This window comes from Anthonomus grandis, chromosome 10 (assembly GCF_022605725.1).
Source record: "Anthonomus grandis grandis chromosome 10, icAntGran1.3, whole genome shotgun sequence".
NCBI lineage: Eukaryota > Metazoa > Arthropoda > Insecta > Coleoptera > Curculionidae > Anthonomus > Anthonomus grandis.
Window position 1 is genome coordinate 16,812,435 of NC_065555.1, and position 27,235 is coordinate 16,839,669.

The window sequence follows — 27,235 nt, forward strand, 5'->3', positions numbered from 1 at the left end:
CCTTGTTTAGCAACCCCAGGAAATTTGAATAATCTCGTAAATAAACAGAACATTTTCGGTAATAAGCCTGGTGATAAAACGAGGTAGAAACTCTGAAAATAAACGTTTTTTCAGACCTTTCTTGGTAGTAAGAATTCCAAGGCATCATAGTATAACTTTTCAATGATATTTGGGGATAGTTAGAAAATGTAATGCGTTAGAACCTTAGAACCGACAATCGGATTAAAGTCATTTTTATCATAGGTAGGCGGAGTACTACTTAAGAAAACTAACTTTTCAATGCAATACTATGAATAACTAAAATAACTGAAAAATTATAGACGATAAAAACTCTTGAACATATTTTTAGACATAATTATCCTCCTTAGATCCATATATCAAGCATATATTATCATAATAAAATCATGCTTACTACTTGTAGGAAACAACCATAAAATAACACTAATTTTTCAATGGTATTCAGGGATTAACTGAGAAATTAATTCATGTATGTATGTACATGCAACAAAAACTTGAAATTTAACCAATCTTTATCCATAAATATATAACGATCATAATATAGCTTATCGCAATAAAATGATGATTATCAATTGTAGGGTCAGACCCAACAGTCATAAATTATCGTACTAAAATGATGCTTAGCATATAATTAAAATTTAACCCAAACCAACTCAACCCAACCCATTTTTAGATATCTATAACATATTTAGAATCAATAGTTATGTGTATTCTATCTGGATTCTCTTAAAGACTGATAGCATTGCGAGCAAAAGCGACCAATTCAAATACCTTAATGTCATCTGCAAACTAAAAGAATTCGTAAAATTTTTTGCTTTGCACAAAACAAGAATATGTCAAAGGCTTTTAAAAAGACCAAATATACAGGTTCAACCTGCTTTTCCTTATTTATGGAATCACTGATTAATAAAGGGTCTACCAATAGATGTGATAGAAGTTTAGTGGGCCATGTACGCAAAATGGTATGTGTCAAAACGCGGATCAAGCGTCAGTTGTGTTAAGTATACTTTGACATTTCGTCATGAATCGTTTAAGTCAAGAGCAACGTATAGCCATCGTGAAAACATATTACGAAAATGCGCAATCGGTTAGAGCCTGTTATCGTGCTCTTATAGAAGATTTTGGCCATCGTGGACGGCCTTCTGAGCTTGCAATAAGGCGCACAATTAATAAGTTTGAACGGGAGTACACTCTTCTGGATAATAAGCCACCAACGCGACAAAAAAGTGCAAGGACCGCTGAAAATATCGCCGCTGCAAGAGAAAGTGTTGACGCGAATAACAATGTGTCTGTTTTGCGCCGTTCTCAGCAATTAGGCATTTTACCAATGTCTCTGTGGCGCATTTTGAAGAAAGACTTAGGCCTACATCCATATAAGATTGTTCTAACTCAAGAATTGAAGCCTGCTGACCATGGTTTGCGAAGAACGTTTACCGACTGGGCCCTGTTGCAGTTGGAACAAAATGCCGATTTTGGGAAACAAATCATCTTTTTAGATGAAGCCCATTTTTGTCTTAGTGGCGTTGTTAATACGCAAAATTGCCGCTTCTGGTGTCAGAACAATCCCCAGATATTAGTACAGGTGCCATTACACCCGTTAAAAGTGACTGTGTGGTGTGGTTTGCATGTCGGTGGAATTATCGGTCCATACTTTTTTGAGGATGCAGGGGGGCATACTGTGACAGTCAACGGAGAGCGCTACCGCGACATGATAACAAACTTTCTTTGGCCTGCAATTGATGGTGGAGACTTCGAACAGAATTGGTTTCAACAGGACGGAGCAACATCACACACCGCCTGAGCCACAATTAATTTATTAAGAGAGCGTTTTGAAGATCGAATAATTTCGCGACATGGCAATATCAACTGGCCACCAAAGTCCTGTGATCTTACTCCCCTGGACTTTTTTCTTTGGGGATATGTGAAGTCGAAGGTGAATTCTAACAATCCTTAAACCATCAATGAGTTGAAAGTTAACATAACTAGGGTTATTCGCGAAATTCAGCCCAACTTGTTAGAAAAAGTGATTGAAAATTGAAAAAAAAAAGAAAGAGTGATTGAAATTTTGGATATTATCTTGTTTTCTGTTAAAGACAGAGACTTGATCTAAAAACTGGAATATATGTGATGTCCCAGTGATTTTTTTATATTACGACCAAAAATTCTAAAAACTCAAAGGCTTTGGATAAACCGTGAAATTTATGTTTTTTTTACAATACTGCCTTTAATGTGACTTTAAAGTGAGGACACCTTGAAGATCACACGTTACTCTTGGACACCACTACTGAAAAATGCTGATATTTCGTCAACCTTTGCTTCGTCAAGACTTGTGTAATCGTTAACATTATTTATAGTGCACATTCTTCTAAATATTATGCTTTTTCTTCGATGACTTCGAAGTTAGTCAAGGTTTGAAATATAAATGACATTTATTTACTCTTATGAATATCATGCTGTTTTCCTAATGGACACAACTCAACTAGTTTTTGAGACGTAGGACATTGAATTGAGTGGTTACTTTGAGGATCAGGCATTGCCCCTGGATACCTCTAAGCCGGCCCCGGCAGCGCGGTGGGTATATACCTGCCTAGCAGTCGTGTGGCCCTGGGTTCGAGTCCCAGACTCGGCATGGTCGTTTGTGATGTCCGATTTAGTTTAAATACTAAAAAATTATATAGAGGCTTTTTGTGACTAAATGTTCTCAGCACAAGGTCAATAAATGAATTTAAAAAAAAAATAGTCTTAGAGATACGGGATTTCGAAGTGAGTAGTCACCTTGATAATCAAACGTTGCTCTTGGATACTACTTCTGAAGGTCGCTGATATATCTTAAATGTTTGCCAGTACTGGTTTGAACTTTTAATGACATTTATAGTGCACACTTTTCTGAGTATCATGCTGGCTTCCTAAGGGACATAACTCAACTAGTTCCTGGGATATAGGGCTTTGAATTGAGTGGTCACCTTGAGGATCAGGCATTGCCCCTGGATACCTCTACTGAAGAATGCTGATATTTCATCAACCGTTGCTAGGACAGGTTTAAACCATTAACATTATTCATAGTGCATATTCTTCTAAATATTATATGTTTTTTTAATGAAAATATCCTTATTAGTTTTTGAGACTTCGAAGTGAGAAGTCACCCTGATAATCAAACGTTGCTCTTGGATACTACGTCGGAATGACGCTGATATTTCTTAAATTTTTCCTAGTACTGGTTTGAACTATAAATGATATTTGTAGTTCACTCTTCTGAATATCATGCTGGTTTCCTAATGGAGATATCTCAACTAGTGTTTAAGATATAGAACTTCACCATTTTTATAGGAATTGTGTAGTCACCTTGAGGATCAGGCGTTGCTCCTGGACACCTCTACTAAAGAATGCCAATATTTTGTCATCCTTTACTGTGACTGGCTTAAACTATTAACATTATTTATAGTACATATTCTTCTTAATATTATGCTTTTTATTTAATGAAAATATTCCCTTTAGTTTTTAAGATATGAGACTTGAAAGTGAGTGATCGCCTTGATAATTAAATGTTGCTCTTGGATACTATTTTTGGAAGGACGCTGATATTTCTTAAATGTTTGCTTGAACTATAAATGACATTTGTAGAGAAAACTGAGCTATTTTCTTAATGAATATATCTCAACTAGTTTCAAATAGATAGGACTTTCAGTTAAGTGGTCACTTAGGATCAGACGTTGCTCCTGGACACCCCTACTAAAGAAAGCTAATATCTCTTAAATTTTCTAAAAATTCTTCTAAAAATACACAGAAGGGATGTCTTTGCGACCTATCACCAGCTCTAGGGAAATATCGCCAATATCGGAACTTACCCACCACAATGAAACACAGATTCCCTTGCACGAAACTCAGCTTATTTCGTCAAAAGGCTACATCTTTCAGTCATTCCTTCAGTCAACTCCTTCAGTCTACTAACGTTAGCCCCACCGATAAGCCAGTAAGCTTTGATGTTGAGAGTCCTTATATAAATCGGCCTATCGGAGAATTCCTGAACATCATCAGGGAAAGTTATTAATTCAAAGATGGATTTTGCGCCCAGGACGACGGATTTCCAATAGGCTCGTCGTTATATGTAGTGGTAGCCAACATAAACATAGAGTAGTTAAAGGACAGCTCAATGTGTGGCTTCGATATGCTGATGATAAATTTGTTACAAAAGTGAGACAAAGCAACCAATAGAAGTCAGGACGAAAGAACATCGAAAGGATTTCGAGAGATCAGGAATAGCAGAACACCATTGGTCCAATGGCCACAACATACATTCAACAGAAGTAAACATTTTCCGCAAGGAACATAATTGCAAAAAAAGAAGATTTCTGTAAGGATTTGCAGCAAGGTCAATATTGATATTCCCACTTCAACTCTATTGTCAGTACACTGCAGGTTCTAATGAGCTTCACGCATGATCAGACGTCACACATCTCTGGTAGATCATTTTCTTATTATTTTTCACGATTAATCTTGAATGGCATTTAGGAAATAACTAAAAAGTTAACTTATTTTAATAATTATCATTTGAGGTCCTATATAGCACAGTCCAATAGCTTATTACAAGAAAATTGTGCTTATGGGAGTATAACTAAATAAAAAAACCAAAGTTCCAATATGGTTCAAGGGATAACTAAAAAATTAAAAGAGATTGGATTGTCGGAAATAATTGTAAAATCACTGTGACCGTTTCAATTCAATTCAAGTGTTCTTATTTAATCTTCAATCAGTTTCCCTTTTAGGTGGCAATATATAATTGACACATGTTTGTGATTCTAAAACCGTTGATGCAATTATAATAATAGCAGGTTCTATTCATTTTCAAAGTATTGATTATTATTAGTCTGTTTAACTTTAACCTGGTGAACGGGATGTCAGTAGTAATTTGATCTTAATAGGGACACATATAGTCTGATTTATAAAGCTGATTAAGTCTCTAGCAGCTTAGATGTCACTTTAGAACATTGCAGTTTTTATAAAGCATTATCATTCATTAACATCTGACATTTTTAAAACATTAAAGGCACTGAAATGTTCTTGTTATCTCCCTTTTTATAATAGTTAATGATTAATTACATTAGGATCTATAATGCCTTTCAATAATGCTCTTGATGTATGCAGTTCGATTAACGTGTGAACACATAAGGGGATGTGCTGAGAAAAACTTAAAAATTTATGTTAGGTGTCTAAAAGGGACAAAATAAATGGGAATTAATCGCAGAGTGTCTTTTTCTATGGCAAGACGTAAAAATGTAATGTATGGTACCTCATTTTAAAAAAGAACTATTCTCATTTGCTATATATCCGTAGGTGATAAAACAATTAAATCAGTCGTTTGATCTCATATCCATACATGCTAAATGTTCTGTTGTATATAAAGGCATGAGTGATTTTTATAGCAGATCTCTACGGTGTAGAACAGTGAAAAATTATTTTGAAAATGAAAATGAGAGAAAGTTTTTATTGTTTTTACTGATTTCATTTTATGCCATTTCGGTAATATTATTACATCTCTTATATTTTCTTAAAATAATCATTGTCCACATAAATCCGGCCAGAAACAAACCGGCTTCTAATCGAGAAATGGCATCTGACGCTTCACCATCATCCGACAGTGAAGTTCGCACAACTGCATCCCCGAATGAACCACGCTTCATCGAAAAATTAACACCCACACTACCGCGAATAACACAAGACACTTACACACCAATCTTCCCCAACCCACCGGTATTTACCCTTAAAGACAAAAACGGAATCTCGATGTCCGGCCAAAATCTCCGGAGGGCCGAATAGATTGAAGCAGCACTTAGCAGACCATCAACCAGATGCGAAGGGCATCAAATGTCCTTGCTGCACGTTCAGAAATAGCAAAAATGAGATTTTTAATCATATTTTTATTGACGCGACGTTCGTTGAGTGGATAAGTGGATATGGCCTGATGATTTGTAAAGCCGAAAAACTCACCAGGACCGGCTAAAACGAGTCAACGTCAAAGTGGAGCATCTTGTTGATATTTGTAAAAACCGTTGTCTTCTATATATAGATGGGACGTGGTATCATCTGCAAACATTTATTATTTATTATGTCTACTATAAAATTAGATATTATACAGAACATCATAGACTCTTATGTTGAAACTCTTGATCAGTTTTTCGTTTATTTATGATATCTTGTTTGTCCTTAATTGATGCTCTTCTTCACAGTCCAAAGCTCTCGGACAATAAAATAAATTAAAATAAAATATAATGCATTATCTGTGTAAAGTTCGGGTTCATGACTGGTGAACATGAAAGAGGTCTGCCCAAAAAATTCGCGTACACACTCGCTGCTTCATGTTTTATTCAGCAGTTGCAGGGTTTTGCTGAAAAATATGCCCGCCTCGTATTAAACAAATTTTGAAGATTTTATAGGGAGTTTTTATGTTAAGCTGTTAATAATTGCGAGGGTGACGCTCCAACAACGCCTTTTTTAAAAATTTATTTGGCAGTAAAAAACTTTCCTTGAATATCAAGAGTCAGGAATACTGACTGAATGTCTTCAAGCACAAATTCGTTAATAAATTTACTACTTTTTCTTAAACGCTGCGTGTCTACCAACCATAGATCGAGTATCGGCAGCACTGGTTGAATGACATTCTTCATGTTCCTGAGATAAAGAATTCTCCACGCTGCCGCCGTTGCTGCAGGTTGTTAAAGCTTATCATGCCAAACGAACAATGGCATCTGATAAAATGCCACGAGGATTAACTCTCCAAAATAAAAAAACTTGCTACGCGAACTGACGAGGTGAAAGCCCTGCTTTTGATCTTTGATAAATGCTCGTGCGTTTTATTTTTATGACTGATTATGACGACAAATATTGGAAAGAGGATCAGTTAAAGGTTAACACAAGAGGCTATAAGTGCTCAGTTGTGGACAACATTACAATAGTCTCAGGATGGTTGTCTTGGAAAGAAGGTTTCGGTATCAACATCGAAGACTTCACCAAATAAACGGCAGCACCAATGGAGGATGTCAGGACAAACTTTCCATTCCAATAAGTCGAATGTTGGTTTTGAAAAACTGATTTTAAGGCTAATGAAGGCAAATATTGAGACAAAACCTCCAAAGTGAGATCTAATGTGTACACAATCTTAACGAATGAGGATTGTCTTGACATCAATTGATACACATAGTCTTAATACATTAGTCAGAATATTTCAGTAATATAGAAGTTGAAGGAGGTTGAAGCAAGTTGAAATGATTAATTATGATGATAATCAAAAATTGTGTGCTTATAAGCCGAAGTGAACTTGAAAATTTAAAGATCTTGAGCCATTTTACAGGAAAACTTGAGGTGAGGAGATTTTTGGCGAAGAACTTCAAGGAATCCATAAAATTGGGAGATGACTATGAAACTAGGAAAAACTAACGAGAAAATGAGAATGTTGACTTGGAAAGGCAAATATTAAAATATAATTTCCGCGAAGAGATTTCTACTGAGATTCTTTATGAACGAATATAGACGAAAACATAAACAGCGGAAAATAGAAGAAATACTTCAAGGAATCCAGAAACTTAGTAGGTCAACAAGGACCTACGATGAACCTATGGAAAACCAACAGGAAAAGTCGAATGTTGGTTTGGAAAAGTGAAATTTTGAAGCAAATATTCAGACACAACTTCCGTGACGAGATGTCCTATCAAGAATATAGAAACACCAATAGATAAGAGAAATACTTTAAGGAATCCAGAGACTTGGGGGGTTAATAAGGACACTATGAAACTATGAAAAACTAACGGGAAGAGTCGAATGTTGGCTTGGAAAGGCAAATTTTGAGGCAAATATTAAGACACCACTTACGTGACGATATTTCCACCGAGATTCTCTGTCGACGAATATAGACGAAGACGTAAACAGCAGAAAATAGGAGAAATACTTCAAGAAATCCAGAAACTTGGGAGATTTAACAAGGATCCAGTAAAAAACCAGTCGAAAAGGGCTCACTATGGAAAGCCAATGCGAAGGCTCGAGTATTGAAACGATGCGAAGTATTGACACCACTTCTGTAACGAGATTTCCAACGGAAAACTTGGGAGATGAATAAAGACACACTATGAAACTATGGAAAATTAACGCGAAGAGTCGAATGTTAACTTGGGAAAGGTAAATTTTCGGGCAAATATTGAGATTCAACCTACAAGTTAAGATTTCTATCAAGAATCTACTTCCACAAGCACATTTTGTACACACTAGACATTAATAAATGAAAATTGTCTTGGGAAATCAATTGAGAGACATCTTGATACATTAGCCAGAATACTTCAGTAATACAGCAGGCTAGTTAAAAGAATTAATTTTGTGATGATGAACTAAACTTAAGAATTCAGAGACACTGAGCCATCTCCTCTTCATCAGAGGGAGACGAACTCCAGTTGAGGTGATGACGAATCTTGATCGACGAATATAACGAACTGAGAGGTCTTTGCCTCAATTTTGTGACTGATTTTGGCAAATAATAAGACAATCTCTCAGGTATCCACACCTGTAAAAACTGTATTTTTTTAACAGTTTTTTTAAATTTTTTCAAGGGAGCTTCATGAAACCTACATATCACTTTACTCTCCTTTATTCTAAACGTATATAATCCGTCAGTCTCGTTTAATGCGTGCAATAAATTTTGACATTTCATTAAATCTAACGACATTTTGATTTATTAGTCTTTGCGTACTTTATGAATAAATTTAATTAATACCATGCAGGTAACATTATATATGTGATATAAAAAGAGCGTTACGCTTTTATTATTAATTATATTAACAAATTTATAGTTAATTCCAGTTTTTTTAATAAAGAGAGATGTCGTGCTGATAAAAACAACTAATTCGTGCAATTTCTCATTAAAAAAACCAACAAGGAAACCACATTTTCATGATTGCAAAAACTTGTGTAGATATACACGATAACGAGGCCCCAAAATATGTACATGTAAACTTTCTTCGGCCTAATTGCATCTGGTTATTAAAAATTGATTTATAATCATGTTCAACGTTGGCCTTAACGTTGAATTGCTTCTCCATTTTCCCCTCGATTGGCTCGAGGCAATTTTCCGGCTTCCGGAAAACAAAAAGGAAATCCTTAAACGTGTACCTACACAATATAAATTGCACTCTAGGGGCTTTTTTTTACGCCCTTTTCGTTATTTCGAGTACTTCCTGTGTGTTAAACCGCGATGGTCTGTGGGGTGAATTGCCGCGGCCGTCGTTTACTTAGGATAGGTGTGTTTCGTTATATAAAAAACAGCATATATAGATAAAATAAGAATCTTTTTTAATTTGATTGGGAACTTATGTCTTTCAAAATCAATAAACTTTTGAGTAAAATATTCTCAATCAATATGTTACTTTTCCTGGATAATTTTCCCTAATAAACTTACTATAGTAATCAGCTTTTTGGCTCCCTGGAGGGTCCCTCCGAAGTCAATAAACTTTCCTAAGCAATAAGCCACTAAGCTAACCTAACAAACCTGGAGGGGTACTTATAGCGGTGAAACAACACCATAACAGTGAATGTTTCCACTCCTCTCCATATATTGAACAATTTTTTGTACATTGGGAATATGACTTCAGCTATTTATTACCGGAGACATTAATTTCTCAAACTGTGAATGGCAGACCAGGAATATGGCATTGATTCCCATTGCTACTTAATCAGCATCACTGAGGGAAAAAAATTCCTTTTATTATAATTTATATCAGTGTAATATCAAAAAAAAACATGACAGATTCGATTCTCGTTTTAGTGCCGTGTAATAATAGAAATATCCATGTATGTAATGATGCACTGGTTCCTCCAGATGGCTATCACCCGCCTCTGATATTTGAAGCTAGGGAACTGCTAAAATTAAAGATAGTGACTGAATAGTGAGGGACATTATAGGAACTTTCACGAATTAAAACGAATAAAAACATTATAGGAAAGTCACAAACCTCAACATGACATAAAAAAATTATTATTTGAATTGCCAATGGGGAACAACAGAAAAAGTTTGCACTGTAAATGTAGATACTGCAGCTGTACAATTGACAGAATGGAGACAAATTGGTTGTTTTGCTCATACGATAAATTTAATTGTACAGAGTGGTCTAGGTCTATCATATATTTGAACAATTTTAAAAAATTGGATCATTCAGGGGGCATTTTCAACCTGAATACTACTGTAGAAACATTAATGGAAACAGAATGGCAATTACTTAACGAAATATGTACTATCCTAAAATCTTTCGAGAGGAGTAGAAATGAATGACTTTATCTTTCACTTTGACTTGTGACTTTGTCCAAAGTTATTATCATCGTTAAAGGTTTAAAATCTACTTTAAATAGATTTAAATCTATAACTGTCTAATCTTGTTTTCTGAGCAGCTTGTGGATACAATGTTTGATTTTTATGATGTACTTTATTTGGCAATTGACTTAGATCCTCGTGTGGCCTGACATGGATTTAAGCAGAATAATCATACAAAAAAAGTTGCTTACAGGCACTATCAGCGTAGGTACACGTCTACAGTCGGATTATTTATTCGGATTATAGTTTTCTGCTTTAAGGACTGAATGTAAGAGACATACCAGGTTGGATTTCAGAAAATATTCATTTAAATCTGCATTAAATAATAGGTAAATTTTAGAGTTTAGCAAACTCTAAATAAAAGCTGCCTGACATACCCAGTGAAGTCGGCCTCAATTCTGCTATTTTAATTGCAAATCTATTTGCGGACAACTTTTCTAGTGTCTATTGCAGAAGATTTTGTAATTTATCCAAAATGACCTCAGCGGTTAATAACAATAAGCTCCATTAATGTTAGCATATCTGATGTCTTTAAGAAACTAAATGCTCTTAATATTTATGAAACGCCAGGCCCTGATGGAGTCTTATCATGTCTTCAACCAAAAACATGGGGGCTTTATTTTATCTTTCGCTCTTCACTCATTGAAGGAAATTTTCCCCATCGTTGAACATCGAGGTTTATAATTCCAATTTATAGTTCTAAAGATAGATCTTCTGCTACAAACTACAGTCCTAAGCTTTTTTTTGAAACCTTTATCTTTGATTGTCTTTGCACATTGCTCTCCATTGGTAAGGATACATTGGAGAACCAATTTAGTTTTCATGCTGGGTTATCTGCAGAGCTGAACCTTCTCAGTTACAACCACTTGTTGGTGGTTTTGGAGAATAGGTATCAGGTTTATTCCATATACAGTGTGTCCCAGATAAAATGATATATATGAAGATTTCATAAGCGATAAGAGATATGGTTGTAGTTAAATGGGAAAAAAGTTGTGCTGTTTCAAGCCCAATCAGATGCGATATTAAGATCCATGATACCTATCTACAGAGGTTTTCAAAATATCGGGCTAAATCTAAAAATTAGGTTTTTAGAAAACTGCAATATCGTCGCCATCTTGAATCCGATTTTAATAAAATTTGGTAGTTTCTGGGTTATTTACTATGACCAATCGATTGACGTTAACGATATTTTTCTAGGCATTTTAGATTTTTTGCAAGCATAGTTAACTTCGTTGTTTCTTATCGACGCCATATGGTATTTATACGTAATTAATTAGCACATAAAAAGACCTTCTCAACTATATATAACAACCCTATCTTGATGTGGCGAAAACATACATTTATTCAAAAAAAACATTTTTTCACTTAGTTGGCTGTGAAAACAAATGTTGGGATTGTTATCAAGGCGATGCTATCGCTCTGTCAACACTTTTAAAATAATTGTGATATTTTTAAAGTTATTGATCATTGTAATAGGTTTCACATTTTGAATAATTATTTGTTGGTTTATTTTATTAAGATTTATGTTAATCAAGTGTTTTAAAATGTGTAAACAATTTCTTTTTTGTGATAAACTCTCTTTATTCAACAATAAGTTTAAGATTTACAAATAGAGAAAAGGTAGATTTATATGATTGCTTCATATTGTGCCGCAGAAATGCTGAACAAGCGAGGTAAATGAGCAATAAGCACTTTTTAGAAAGATGACAACCAGGTTTAGTGACTTTCAGTAGATTGCGGGATAATTTATTGAAGTATGTTTTATTTAACAAGCCCAACAGAAACAGAAATGGCGACGAAAATTTAGTACTGCAAAGTGTCCTGGAAAATCCGCGCACATCTCTTCGGCAAATCGAAGCTAATGTGGAAGTATCTAAAACTACTGCCCAACGAGCTCTCAAAAAGTTTAAATATCGCCCATTTTATGAGCACATTAGTCAGGGTCTTCGAGAAGGAGACTTAGACAGACGGTCAGTAATTTGCAACTGGTTCCTCAGAAAATGCCAGGAATCTCCTAGATTTCCTTTAAAAGTGTTGTGGTTCGACGACAGCAAGTTTACAAATTGTGATGTCTTTAATAGACATAATAATATTTATTGGGCCGATAAAAATCCATTTAGAAACCGCGAAGTTCACCATCAAACAAGATGGGGATTTAATATTTAGATAGGTGTTTTAAATGAATATGTTTTTTTTTTACATTTTTAATGACAACTTAACACCCAGATACTTAGAAATTCTTGAAAATTACGTAGATCCCAGTTTAGAAGAGTTGCCTCTGCATGACATAGCCAATATGTAGTTCCAACAAGATGGCGCCCTGCACACAATTTTGCAATTATTTCTAATTACCTAAACCAACAATATGAAAATCGAGATCCTATTACGTGGCCTGCCCGCTCACTTGATTTGACGCCCCTTGATTTTTGTGATTTTGATAGGGATACCTAAAAGCTAAAGTGTATTACACTAATCATACTACGGTGGAAGAACTTGAAGCAGATGTTCGACAAGCAATTCAAGAAATGCCATGACAACTTGTCAAAAATGCTTGTTTGGCTATGATTGAGAGGCGTACATTGTGTATTAACAAAAATGGAGGTCTTTTTGAACACTTTATTAACTAATTTTATTTTGGTTAATTGTTGATTGTTATTTGTTTAATTTCATTTATCGTTGTAGGTAATAATAAATAAATAAATAAATAATCTCTTTATTTTAGGAAAATATACAACATAATACTTGCCTAAGACTAGACACACAATTACTTTTAAAAAGTTGTGCGTGTGTCTATATTCTCATCAATTAATAAATATACATATAAGCAGAAAATGCTTTTTATTTGTCGTTAGTCGGAACAATAGAAAATGAGAAAAGAACAAGCAATTCTACGTACATACCTATTGTGATAAAATATTATAAATAATCTATATTACTGTCAGAAGTATATCTTTTTGAAGGTTTAGTAGCCATTAATTAACTTTCCGTTTAATTTTAGAGAATGGTTTATTTCTTAGTTCCTGAGGCAATTGATTGTATATTTTGGGAGCTAAGAAGACTATACTTTTCTGAACTGCGGTATAATGCACTGGAGTTGATAAGATCATTGATTTACTTTGTGCAAATCTAGTTGCAATTGAGTGGGTTGATGTATTAATGTTAATTTTCTGGTTACTAAGGAGTCTAATTATTGATTTTAAATATAATTTAGTAATGGTAAGTAATTTAGATTCCTGGAATAGTAACTCGGTATGATGCATTATATTTTTTAAAAGAGATATCTTTATAATTTTTTTTTGGGTAATTTCAAGAGGATTCAAGAAAGTTTTACTGGCGGCTCCCCAGATACAAATTCCATAGTTAATAATTGATTCTACTAAACCTTTGTAAATATTTAGTATTGTTTTACGTGACAAACATTGTCTTAATATATAGAATTTATACATAAGTTTTCTAAGTTTACCACAGATATATTGCACATGTATCTCCCATTTTAGATGCCTATCAAAGTAGACACCCAAATATTTAATTTCGTCCACTGCACTAATCCGCACACAATTACAAGTTTTCATATTCCTACAATCATTGTCGTGAATTTTAATAGTCTCAAGGTCATAAGGTAATCCTGCTTTTGTCATGGAGTGACACATGAAATGAGTCTTGTCAGTATTGAGAGATAATAAACTAAAATCCAGCCATTTTTTAACCTCAACAAGAGCTTGTTCGGCCTTTTGAAACACTTCATCCCACGTGCCACCCCCAACCATGAGAGCTGTATCATCAGCGTAACAGACAACTTGCACACTTGTTATTACCTTGGTAAGAAATAATTGTTGTTTTAATTTTTTTAAATTTCATTTTAATATTAATGACTAAACTTTCTTGTTTAAATAAAAAAAGACAAAATAATTGATTAGTAGCCTTTGTTTTCACAGCCAACTAAGTGAAAAATTTTTTTTTAAATAAATTCACGTTTTCCGCCATATCAAGATACGTTATACATGGTTGAAAAGGTCTTTTTACGTGCTATTTAATGACGTATAAATCCAATTTGGCGTCCATAAGAAATACCAGAGTTGACTATGGTTGGAAGAAATCTAAAATGCCTAGAAAAACATCGTTAACGTCAATCGATTGGTCATAGTAGATAACCCAAAACTACTAAATTTTATTAATATCAGATTCAAGATGGCGACGATATTGCAGATTTTCTAAAAACCTAATTTTTTTGATTTCTGCCGATATTTTTAAAACTCCTGTAGATATACCTAGTGAATCCTAAGTACGGGTATACACGATGCGGTTTCAACGGATGCGTTTCTACCGCATGGGATATAGGCGATACACACTGCGTTGAAAATGGATAGCCACTAAAAAAAATCCAAAATTTAATTGATTGGAGACTTTCATAGAGAGATAATGTCTTCATTGCTAAGAATTATTTGTGGTCTTGAAGCAGAAGGTCTTTTTCGAGAGCCAATTCAACGTAAATTTTGGAGGCATCCATATTTTGAAAGTGGTGTAGAAAAAAAAATCGACAAATTTCATACAAATGTTCGGTAGTATAATGATAAGTTTTTTAATTATTACAGAATATCTAAAAAATCATTTGGCGAATTGTTAACTGTGTTAAAACAAGATATTTAATGTAATAATTTGGGTGAAAATTACTAAAAACGCGCGTTACAACCGGAACGTGTATATTTAAGTACGTGTGTTGGCTAGGGACCATCCCGTCGTCTATTTAAACCTATGTGTTGTACCAATGTAGACCACTCCGTTTTTACCGCATCCGTTGAAACCGGATCGTGCATGTATACCCGCACTAATATCGCATCTGATTGGGCAGCACAACTTTTTTTCCATTTAACCGAAACTATATCTCTTACCGTTTACGAAATCCCATGCTCTGATTTTTATACTTGAGCACTTCGGAATCCAAGGAATGTTGTTAGAGTGATTAAAGAGGTACTTAAAGCCGCGTCCAGATCTGTACCACGTCGCGCAACCGTACCACGATGCGAGCAGAAAACCCACGTTCACGTACGCCGTACCGAACAACGCTTCGCACCTCGCATTGCAACCGTTTGTGCGAGCCATTTTACTGATATTTTAATTTTTGTCAGTAGTTAATTTAGCGTTCAGAATGGATGTTGCTGCTGCTGCCATGACACTTGCCGGTAGCCAAAATAATACTAAAATAAAGAAACAAATCGTGTCGTACGGTCTCGTCGTTCGTTTCCCGTCCAGACTTGCTTGGCGTCGTCGCGTACCAATCCTTTGATGTTTCGTCAGAAAACCGACTCGCCCTGGATCGCGACGAGCGCCGAGCTGCAACACTTTTTAAGTTCGCGACGGCGTTCGTTTCGACGTCCAAATTGGATCGCGACGTGGTACGGTTGCGCGACGTGGTACAGATCTGGACGCGGCTTAACTGGTCGAGCCCTGTTAGTTCACGTCCAAGATCATACATCTAGGATGGTTAAGTTTAAGACCGATGTTCCTCAGGAATCACATTTGAAGCCCCTATTCTTTAATTTATTTATCAATGCTTCCAAAATAGAAACTTTTTATTATTCGCTAATGACCTTAAATTTCTTGTGACAGTAAATGACGCTGACAAATTTTGGCAATTACAGTCTGACCTGAATAGTCTTATGGAGTGGTGTAACGTGAACAGCATGGAGCTACATTTTTTTAAGTGCCATGTGATTTTATTTAGTATTGGAAGAAACCTTAATAATTCTCCATACCAGATCAATAATACCTCCTTGAATTTCTTGTCACATATTCATGACCCAGGGGTTACCCTTGACACTCAACTTTCATTTTGGTACCCCACCTTAACTCCATAGTACTTTATTAAATTATTTCAGGTGCTTGGATTTGTTAGAAGATGTGTCATGCTTTTTGCGACCCTTTATTGTGCTCGTATCTGGTCCCCTTAATATCATGTTCGTATGTATGCTGCATTGAAAGATTGCAAAGAAAATTTCTTAGATTGATGTAGCATTTAAATCCATTAGGCTTTATGACTTTGAGTACGATGAACTTCAGCAAGAATTTCATCTTTATTCCCTCTCGCAGAAGGATACATGACGAATCTTTAACTATATCATAAACTTTTTAATCGTACTGTTAACTATATTTTATCTAACATTGGTAATAATAATAATCTTTAATTGGCATAAAAAAAACTACATATAAAATACATTTTACAAAATTCAATAAAATTATAATACTTTTATTAAGCCAGTACATTATAACAACCTGGTCAGGTAATTCAAAGGCATAAAAATTAAAAGGCTAGAATTAGCATTGCCGTGGAACTATGGTCAGTTTGTTTGCTTTCAACATCTCTGATGCCAAATGCCTATGTAGAAATGACAAAAAACCACACTTTATAATATCATAAAAATTTGTCACTTATTTTGACAGGGATAAAACAATACGTTTCCTCTTTAATAAAATATGAACCACTTTTTTCTCATAAAATATGAGAAGATACTCGATAAAGAAGTCAACCTTCTTTTTCAACCAAAAACTAACGAAAAAACACAGAACTTCACAAATTCCGAATGTAAACACAAAGCCGTTTGTTAAGATGACATTTCGCAAGATGATATCAGCTTTTGCCTGCGGTGTCGTCAGTTTTTTTGCTTTGAAGATATTATTTTTGTTTTGTTTCGTGTTTGTGACCCAATATCTTCAATATTGCGAAGGGTTGTTGGGTGGGGTCAGAAATAAAACAGAAACCTGTTTACCTAAATAGATAGACTTAGTGTCTTGAGGATGACTTAATATAAGTGGAAACGTCGACATTTAGGTAAACAGGTTTCTGTATTATTGTTGTACTTAGAATAAGATATATCTATTTCTACTTTTTATTCTTATTCCAAAATCTAACATCAATAAGTTAAATTAACATTATTAAATGTGTTAATTATAGCTGAAAATTTCCTGTTTTAAAAATGCGTGTAAACTTGACAACAGAGAATCGATGAATATGTTTGTAAACAAAACACCCCCCTTGCGCCTGTGCACATGTTGAACTCAAACAATGTTGTTGTTTACTAATTCTGGCCTTTCAATGTTCTAAGGGTAAATCAGGTCAACATCATCCTTTCAAGTTCCCTTTCCTTGAACTAATTATGGACAAAAGTTTTTTCTGACAGGATGTGCTAATCTCGCTAATCACCAAACTAATTTGAACTTCTTTGTGAGCAAATCAGTACTTTTTAATTTTAATTTAAACAGTTAAAAAGAATTGTTTTTTGGTTCCTTTAATCATATTCTGTGATTTTCTGAGATTATATATTATTATTAGCTTGCTGGCTTGTTATTATTTATATTAACTTCATTTTTTATTGAGCAATAAGCCCGTTGAAAGATAAAATAAATTAATTAAAAAAAGATCCAGTAGCGAAATCCTTATCGTTATGGTGGTTTTGGCAAATTTGGTTTAGCATTTCGATTCAGTCTGATACCTCCTCTCGTTAAAATTCCTTTATTATTCAATTTATAAGAAAATTGGAAAATCCAATAACCTCAGAGCAGGTGATCAAAGAAACCGTCTTTGGTGCGGCATATCGTAATGGTTTTTCCTGGATTTATTTCTGGACCAATACCTCCTCAAGATAAATGTTTGGGCGCATTGTGAAATTAACTCGTTAATATTTCTACGCCTATTAATTATCCATCTTTCGTTAAAAGCTGTAAAAGTCAAAAACTGCGAAAACATTACGACGTGCCAACAACAAAGCTCCAAATGAGATTTGGTATGAGGCGGCCATTGTAAAACAGCCTTAATTGCCTATTTTACGATCGCAGACTCGCGAGTTTTCAAAACTGTTTCCCGCTATTTTAGTTCGGTGATAATTTCTCGTTTTTGCTTTTTTCTGAGGCCAGACCCGTTGCGAATCGTATGCATATTTATGCGTCACTTGATGAAAAACAAATACTCTTTAGTCGTAGCTCTTTGGTTAAATAACGTTATTTTTAGCTGTTCTTATACACCAATATGGTAGATGTAAGATTTAAAGTAACGGCTCGAGGACATTTCAACTGCAATTATTCAAGACATTGTTAAGAAAGAATTTATGTAAATTTGACCCTGTTCACATGCCCACACCCATATTATCAAATTATTACAAAAACAGTTAAATTTAGAGGACTTAGCAATGAATTAAAATTAAAATAAGAACTCTTTGAACTTTCACATAAACCATAAACATATTTGGCATCAGTCTGACCAGTTTTTTATAGCCACCTATTTAGTTTAATTACCACGTAATTATCATTGTTTCAAGTAAGTAGGTTTGTAGTAATCGTGTCTCATGTCGGATTACGTATATGCTGTATATGAAATTATAATGTCATTTTGTAAGTATATAGACGTAAAATGTATTATTTGTTCAAGAAATTGGAGTAGCTTGTTTGTCTTGATGAACTTTCTGTATCATAAAATGTGTATTTTTTTATATTATTTCATAAAATGATTAGGTAGGCATAAAGAGAGGTTTACTTCGATACAACATTTTTCGAATTATATGTCAAAGTAAAGTGCATGGGAGAGGACCAATCCAAAAAAATCACTACTCCAAAAACTTGTGACCTGCAAAAGCTCTTGCAAGCTTTTCCAGTTATTATTAAGACCCATATGTGATTTTATCCAAGAAATCGCAAATAAAAAAGCAGACAAGTTTATTTCTGGATATAAGTTAATATTCCTTTCCCCCTTTTACACGCACACAAAGTTTACAGGCGCCAGAACGTTGGAATACTTGGAAAACGCTCGGAATCTTCCCCAGAACTAATAAAATCCAAGGAGATCCGCGTTTTACGTCGGAACAGAATGGCGAACAGGCGTAAAATACAGATGTTACTTTTCCTGGTTTCTAAGTAATTAAATGAAAAAAACAGGCATGTTGATATGATTTTTTTGCTCGTTTTTTGAAAAAAAAACTCATAAAGTCAACAAATCCTAAACGTGATAGCTTTAACTTGTCGTAACATTTGTTCTTGCCCGAGGCAATATATTTTCTCACAAAGTTCAAACAAGCGAAACAAGGATTTATTTAGAATCTTGTTTTTGCCCCAAAAACAACGACGCGAGATTTATGTGGTTACATGCCCTTTTAGACTTTTATTATTTTAGAATGGGAAAGCAAAATAATTTTGATGGAATATTTATTATTAGACGAGTTCAGTGCCTTCCACAAATAATTTTTTGTAATAGGGAGGAACTGACTAAGATTCTACGTAATACTAAAAGATAACAGTTACTACTATGAGCCTCACTACTATGCCTTAGATTTTAAATATATTTCCCCTTACTAAGTTCTAATCAGTGCACCACTGAAACAGGTCAAAAGATTTTTTGAAATCTGCCTTGACGATTTCAATAGGTAGATGATAGATACTGTAGCAAAGGGGTATCATCTACAAAAATACATTTTTGAGTATTAAGACCAAGTTCTTACCTCCATTCTTTGAGATTTTTTTCTTGAGACATTTCCTTTAAAATAAAACTTGATATCAATGTCATCGGTACTTTGACACCGATTCCCGATTATCTCAGAAAAAAAAACGCAGAATGCACCGCGATAAGTTATCGGTACCATTTTCGTACCTCGTATTTACCGTGCAGCCTAAACACACCTTGTAACTCAAGAACTAACTATAAATTTAGGCACCGTAAATATGTCATGAAGTTTATATAGACCGATATTACATTATATATATACATAGTCTTCTGTAAACATGACAATGTTGGCGGTTACATTACTATTATTGTTTGTTTACCGCATAGCCGGTTGATAAATTTATTGACACTGGTGCGGCTGATGTTTACGCAATTTAATTCATTTACTTGACAGGTTTCATAACATGCTTAATCAAAGTTTGCGAAAAAATCTCCATTACGCTCGTCAAGGAAATTTAATTAATTTGGAAAGTGCCCAAGCTTATAAATCCTTATCATCTGGAAGGAACTTCTGGAAAACATTTGCATAATCTTATTATGGGCTTTACTTACTTACTAATGCAGAGGCTGTCTCTAAGGGCCGAAGAAGTCCTTATTGCCCTTTTTATCTTATTTTTTTAAATTGTTCCAGAAATTTAAGAAAAAAAAAGGAATTTATTTCCAACAGGTTTGTTACCCAATTACAGAAAAGAATAAAAAAAAAGAAACAAAAATATGTTGAAGTTGTACTTCAGCACATGCAATGCAGAAAAGAAAAAAGAAAATAACAAAATGTGTATAAAAATGGAAAATAAAAATGCCTTACATTCTATGTATAGGGTGTCCCAAATTCGAGGGTGACCATTGGAATATCGGAAACCGTAAGAGTTACAAGGTCGGTTAAATGGAGGCAAAGTTGCGCAATTTGGAGCTTAATAAAATGACGTTTAAAAAATTTCAAAATTCCGGGTACTTCCGGAGTTATCCGAAAAAAATCGAAAATTGTCAAAATCGTTTTTACCTTCTACCGACTTTATTTAAAGAGACATCGGAAAACTAAAAACAGTTTTTCATTAATATTCAGTTTTTTCAAAAAAAAATTAATCCGACGTTTCGTTTTTTTCTCGATCATCATCAACTTTATTTTTTCTTATAGGCGCCATATTGGATTTTCTCATTTCTAAAAAATATTTTTAATTGCCTTTAAAATGAGGTATCGCACTTGCATGTCCGATTACTCCTTCTAGTACTTCTCATAAGAACTCCATGAGTGCAAGAGAGAAAGATTTATCAATGGGATTTCCAAATAAATTGCTTTTATATAAACTGAAGCTACAAAATACGCTGTATTTGATATAGTTTTTTTTAAACCAATTCACTTAAATTGGATCCAAAAGATGAAAGAATTAATTCAACACGAACGAACAAAAAATTAAGAAAAAGTTATAACGGCGATGCCACCATAATGGTGGCCGGTGAATGATTCACATACCTAAATGTTTTCAATTTATGTGAATAATTCGATAATGTCAACTAATGTAACTAATTGCTGTTGACAGTTATGACGCTGACATATAACAGGTGACAGTTATGACATTGACGTTTGTAATTATGACATTGATAGCTATTAGATCTTAAATTGTTTGTGCTTTGAGTATTTTGTCAAGTTTCTTTTGCTTCTTTACAACGAACTTAATAAATATATTTGGACTGCCAATTCAATAAACAGTAAATGACCACTACCAGGTGGCCGCCATTTTGCGTGATTTTGTTCTTTCGATGTTGGTCACTTTAACAAATTTCAGTTGTACCAACTGTAGGGAAACAAAACAATTAAGTTTTTGAGAGGTTATGTTTACAAAAACAAGATTGAAAGTTATATTTAGTTAAGATCTATAAGATATAGATATATAGATAGATATAGATTTATAGATAGTTGCGTTAGATCTGAGATTTTTCTTGTACTTGTTTAAGAATTTCGTTAAAATTTTTGAAAGAAAGTAATCCTCACCTAAAATGAGACAATGTTGCAATTAACTTAGGATAGATGTATGCACTTTAAAATATGTGTTTTATTATTCTTATAAACTTGAATCTTATAAATCCTAATATCATGAAAACGATGATCTTCATTTAAATTTTTGCTTGTATTTACTTAACAAATTTAGTTAAAAACAAAGGTTATTGAAACCCTATCATTTGGTTTTTATTATACCGATTCCAACAATTCCAATCTCTGACACATATGTTTTAATTTAGAATGTTTAAAAACAATGTCAATGAAAAAAATTAATTTAGTTCGTGACAGATCACACGTCAAACGTCATCGTCGTCAACTTCATTACCTTTATTATTCAATATATTTTTTGTTGGCAACACTGAAAATGTTCAGAATGACCAACATCAAAAGGACACAACTACTATAAAAATGGCGGTTATCAGGCAGCGGTCATTTTTGGTTATAATGGCTATATGCATTAGCAGTCTAGGTATATTTATTAATTTATACCCAAACAGTAATAGACGCGTTGACGTTGCTTATTGTGAGGTTGACAGCTGCCAAATCTTGAATTCAATTGGGGTTTAGATAAAATTAATAGAAATGTTTCTATAATGATTTCAATGCCATCAATTTGTACGGGTGATTATACAGCGTTTTGATAGTGAAAAGCCTCCATTATTTGTTTTACATTTACACAGAAAATTAGTTTCGATAATGTTGTAAGTGTTGCATAAGTGCAACGAAAAATCTCAAGTAATCTTAGGTTGTTATAACTGTTCTATGTTTGAGTTGTCAGTTGTCCTTTTGAGACAAAAACTGGCCAGACCTGTTCTTTTATTTCCTCAGTATATTTTGTTAATTTTGTCGTTACCGAGTTGAATAAACTAATTAAAACAACTCCCGGTGTTTCAATAAACTTCCGAACTTTGTGAAGAAACATCAGATAATGCTGCAATTAATGATTAGAGAGCCAGATGCAGATGATTTAAATGAAATTGCGATCCACAACATTAAAAAATGAGAATTGCAAAAACATTTACTATAACTATCACTGTACTATACTATAAGTCAGACTCGAACTAATAATTACTGTTAATAGTTATGACGGTGATATGTCGCAGGTGACAGTTATGATATTGACGTTTCTAATTATGAAATTGATAGCTCTCAGATCACGAACTTATAAATATACTGGGACTGCTAATGCAAATGCTGCTAATGCATGACCAAAAATAACCACTGCCTGGTAGTCGCCATTTTTATAGTGCTTGTCTCCTTTTGATGTTGGTCACTCTGAACATTTTCAGTGTTGCCAACAACAGATATATTAAATAATAATGAAGTTGAAGACGCTGATGTTTAATATGTGATCTGTCAGGAACTTAAATATAAAAAGTCGTGACGCGTACAGTGTCGGGCAGTTTCTTCACTCATAAATAATGAAATCATATTATATATTATATAAAAATCATACTTTAAAAATTTTTTAAAATGCAGACTTTGCAGGAGGATATTGTCCATGTCTGGCAAGCTTTCTTTTTATAAGGAGTATAGTATTCATTAGGTCCCGAAGCTAGTTACCAGTAAATAGAAATTTTGAAACATCTATACCATTTTTTTCCATACCTCTTAATAATAAATTTTATTTTATATATGTATGGGTTAGCTCATTTGCGCTAAATTAAAACATATGTGCCAGAGATTAGAATTGTTGAAATGGGTTTAATAAAAACCAAATAATAGGGTATCAATACCCTTTGTTTTTAGTTTCAAAAATTTAAATGAAGACAATCATCCTTATGGTATTAGGATTCGTAAGATACAAGTTTATGAGAACCATAAAACACATATTTTAAAGTACATGCATCTATTCCTGCAAGTTCGCTAATTTTGACATGATTCCTAAACAAGTACAAGAAAAATATCAGAACTAATGCAACTATCTCAAATTCTTAAATGTAATTTTCTATTTGGTTTTTGTAAACATAACCTTCCAAAACTCTAATTGTTTTGGTTCCCTACACTGAATTTTCTACCACTGAAATTTGTCAGAGTGACCAACATCGAAAGCACACAATCACGCAAAATGGCGACCATCTACTTGTGGTCATTTATTTTTCAATGGATTGGCAGTCCAGGCATATTTATTAAGTTCGTTACTCAGATCATTATTTCTTTTTTATTTTGAGTCAAATGTTTGTTGATAGTTGACACGTAACAGCTGACAGTGATGACGTTGGCAGCTTTCAAACACTGAATCAAATTATTAGGTTTTAAATAGAAGTTAATACAAATGGTCGTATAATCTAACTGCCATCAATTTGTATAGATCATTATACAGCGTATTGCGTGATTATCAGTACGCAGCTTTTGCAGATGCCCATCAAAATTACCATTAAGGCCATGTAAAAAAACATCTGCCGACTGTCGGTAATCTGTCGAACCGCACGCCGCATGTTTTTTTTTTAATTAAAACCCCTTTTTTAGTGTATCGAGGATATTTTTTAGTTTTAATAATGCCATTCATCTCCCGTGGCTTAACTAACAGCTGTTTTTAACGCTATTATCAAACTCCTTTACTGTCGTGATTAAGTTTTAGCAAACACTTATATAATCAGGAATGTTCTCGGTACATGCCCGAGTATTTATAAAACATACAGTCAAGTAGAGAAGATTTATGAAGGGGTTCAAAACTCCGTGGGCCCCCTGTCATTATGTCAGCGGAGAAGGTACGAAGAATTTATATGGGTTGGATACGAAGGAGAATAGAGAGTTTTTGGCTCGTAAACGCCCATAGAACCACGGTAAAGTTTTGTTTGTTTTGACTTTAGTTTTTTTAGAACAGCTAATGAGTTGCTTTAGCATAAATGTCCTTACATGTTTTCTTGTAACTGCAACTGTTTTATAATAGTTTTTTAATGGACTGTACAATTCTGGACACTGTCAAAGACGTTATGAAAGTCTCAATATTTTAAAAACTGATATAACGGTTTTTTTGATTTTGGTTTGATTTGAAAGCTAATGAGTTTCTTTAGCAAAAAGTGAAAACGTTTCAATACAGTCAAAGGCTTTACAATAATCTAAATTTTTTTTGCGCCGCTTTTTGAATTTCCCTGATTTTTGTGAATTCAAACCTTAACCGTATTTTTCCCGTATGCCTCATTTGCACATAATATACACGCAGTATCCCTCTATATGGCCGTATATTTACCTACAAGAATATACAGACATACAGACATAATCTTGTCACAGGGGTATACTTATGCAAGAAGTCACGATCTCGGATGAAGCCCACCAAGACTTTTGAGCCGCGATGATTCAAAATTTCGTGTTTCCTGTGCGCACCCAACCGGACAAGTAGAAAGGCTGTTGACATGTTTATTAACCAACATGATATCAGTCTTTTCCGCAGTAAAAACTAAATTTTTTTATGCTTATGTGGATCCCTGAACCCGCAGCATTATTACCGGGAAAAGGAATTAAAGATAACCAGCGTCCGGGTCTAAAATTTAAATTTTTGATATGATAAACGTTGAATTTTGCATGTTGAGTGGTAAATAAAATGTTACGACCGGCGGCATGGCTTTTACTTGCCAGATTAATAAATCACCTTAATAAATCTGCCGTTAATCTTTTTATGTTCATCTTTATACGGGAGCAAGTTGTTTTATAATACGTACAGAAAGAGATAAACGCACGTTTTTTGCAAGAGGAACGCTCCCATTTATCATTTTCCCAAATGGTGGCCAAATTGAAACTGTCATTTCCAAAAAATACGCACATGACAGCTATGACGTTGACAGCTGTCATATCTTATAAAAGCTAGGCACGAACTTAATAAATATACCTGGACTGCCAATTCAATGTAAAGTAAATGACCACTACTAGGAGACCGCCATTTTGCGTGATTGTGTCCTTTCGATGTTGGTTATTCTGACAAATTTTAGTTGTGCCAATTGTAGGGAAACAAAACAATTAAAGTTTTTGAGAGGATATGTTTACAAAAATACAAAATAGAAAGTTATATATAGGTAAGAATTTAAGATAGATGCGTTAGATCTGTGATTTTTCTTGTACTTCGTTAAAATTTATGAAAGAAAGTAATCGTCACCTAAAATGAGACAAAGTTTCAATCAACTTGGAATACATGCACTTTAAAATATTTGTTTTATTATTCTGATAATCTTGAATCTTATAAATCCTAATACCATGAAAATGATGATCTTCTTTTAAATTTTTGCTTGTATTTACTTAACAAATTCAGGTAAAAACACTTATTTTCTTTTAATACATATAATTGTCTATAAAAATCAAAATATAGATGATTTTATAAGTATTTGTAAATAGCAAGGGTTTATATAGTAAAAATATATTATTCTATCATAAACAACACAGACAGACAATTCACAATAATACGGTTTTGAGAAACAGTGAACCAAATACCTTCAAATAAAGATAATGATACATTATTTACGTATTAAATAAGAAGGAAGATACATCGGCTGTTCTGCACTCGTCAAACGTCAGCGTCGTCAACTTCATTACCGTTATTTAATATATTTTTTGTTGGCAACACTAAAAATTTTTAAATTTTAAGAGTGACCAACATCAAGGACACAACCACTATAAAAATGGCGGCCACCACAGTGGTCATTTTTGGGTATCTTGGCCATATGCATTAGCAGTCCAGGTATATTTATTAAGTTCGTGTAGCTAGGTTTGTACTGTTATTTGGCCGTTATGGCAGTTTCGCGCAATAGAGTAAAATGCGTTCGCACAGAAACTTCTGATCAGTTTCAAATCAAAAGTTTGATGTTCCTACACAAATTTCGGATAGTCAGTGTTGTTCGGATTTATTTCAAGTAAAGTGTTAAAGAATTCGTGTAGCCATTCAACGCCGATCTTCTGAATATGAACATAACCTCTAAATTGTTGTTTGTGTTTTGTCGTTTTGTATAATCCCTGCTTTTCGATTTGAAATTGATGGAAAAGTCTATCAAAACACATTAAGGAAAAGAGTGATTTTGAATCGTCGGAAGAGTCTGAATTATTAGAATTTTCAGATTCCGACACAGACTTAGAAGATTTACTTGAAGAACCGATATAACCCAAAAATCAAAACTATTTAGATGAAACTGTGTCCGAATCTAATAAAACAGAATTTCTCGACCATTTTAGAGTAAGCCCTGAAGTAGCAAACAATTAGACAATTTTAAACTCTAATAATAATACACCTATTTTGTTGTATTGTAAATTTGTTTTTGTTTTATTTATTTTCTCATTTCCCACTGGTATAAAAAAGTGAGGTCATCTTTCTTGCTCTTCTTCTTTTAAATTGCACTCCACTTAAGCGGTGTTTGATGTTCGCAGAGGCGGTTTAAAATCGAGCAGAAGTTGTAATTTTTTA

The 27,235-nt window shown here is 33.8% G+C and overlaps 1 protein-coding gene across 2 annotated transcripts in view; it reads left to right on the forward strand.

Moving 5' to 3' along the window:
* LOC126741554 (uncharacterized) overlaps positions 1-27,235 on the forward strand; it is a 136,375-nt gene that overhangs the window by 42,816 nt on the left and 66,324 nt on the right. Inside the window, exon 1 of one of the 2 annotated variants that reach the window (XM_050448016.1) lies at positions 18,676-18,745. The exons of the other annotated variant lie outside the window; for it this stretch is intronic. Within the exon in view, the coding sequence (XP_050303973.1) occupies positions 18,700-18,745 (46 nt within the window). The 5' untranslated portion in view covers positions 18,676-18,699. Of the gene's footprint in view, positions 1-18,675; positions 18,746-27,235 lie in introns of those variants that run through there. 2 annotated transcript variants of the gene reach the window in all.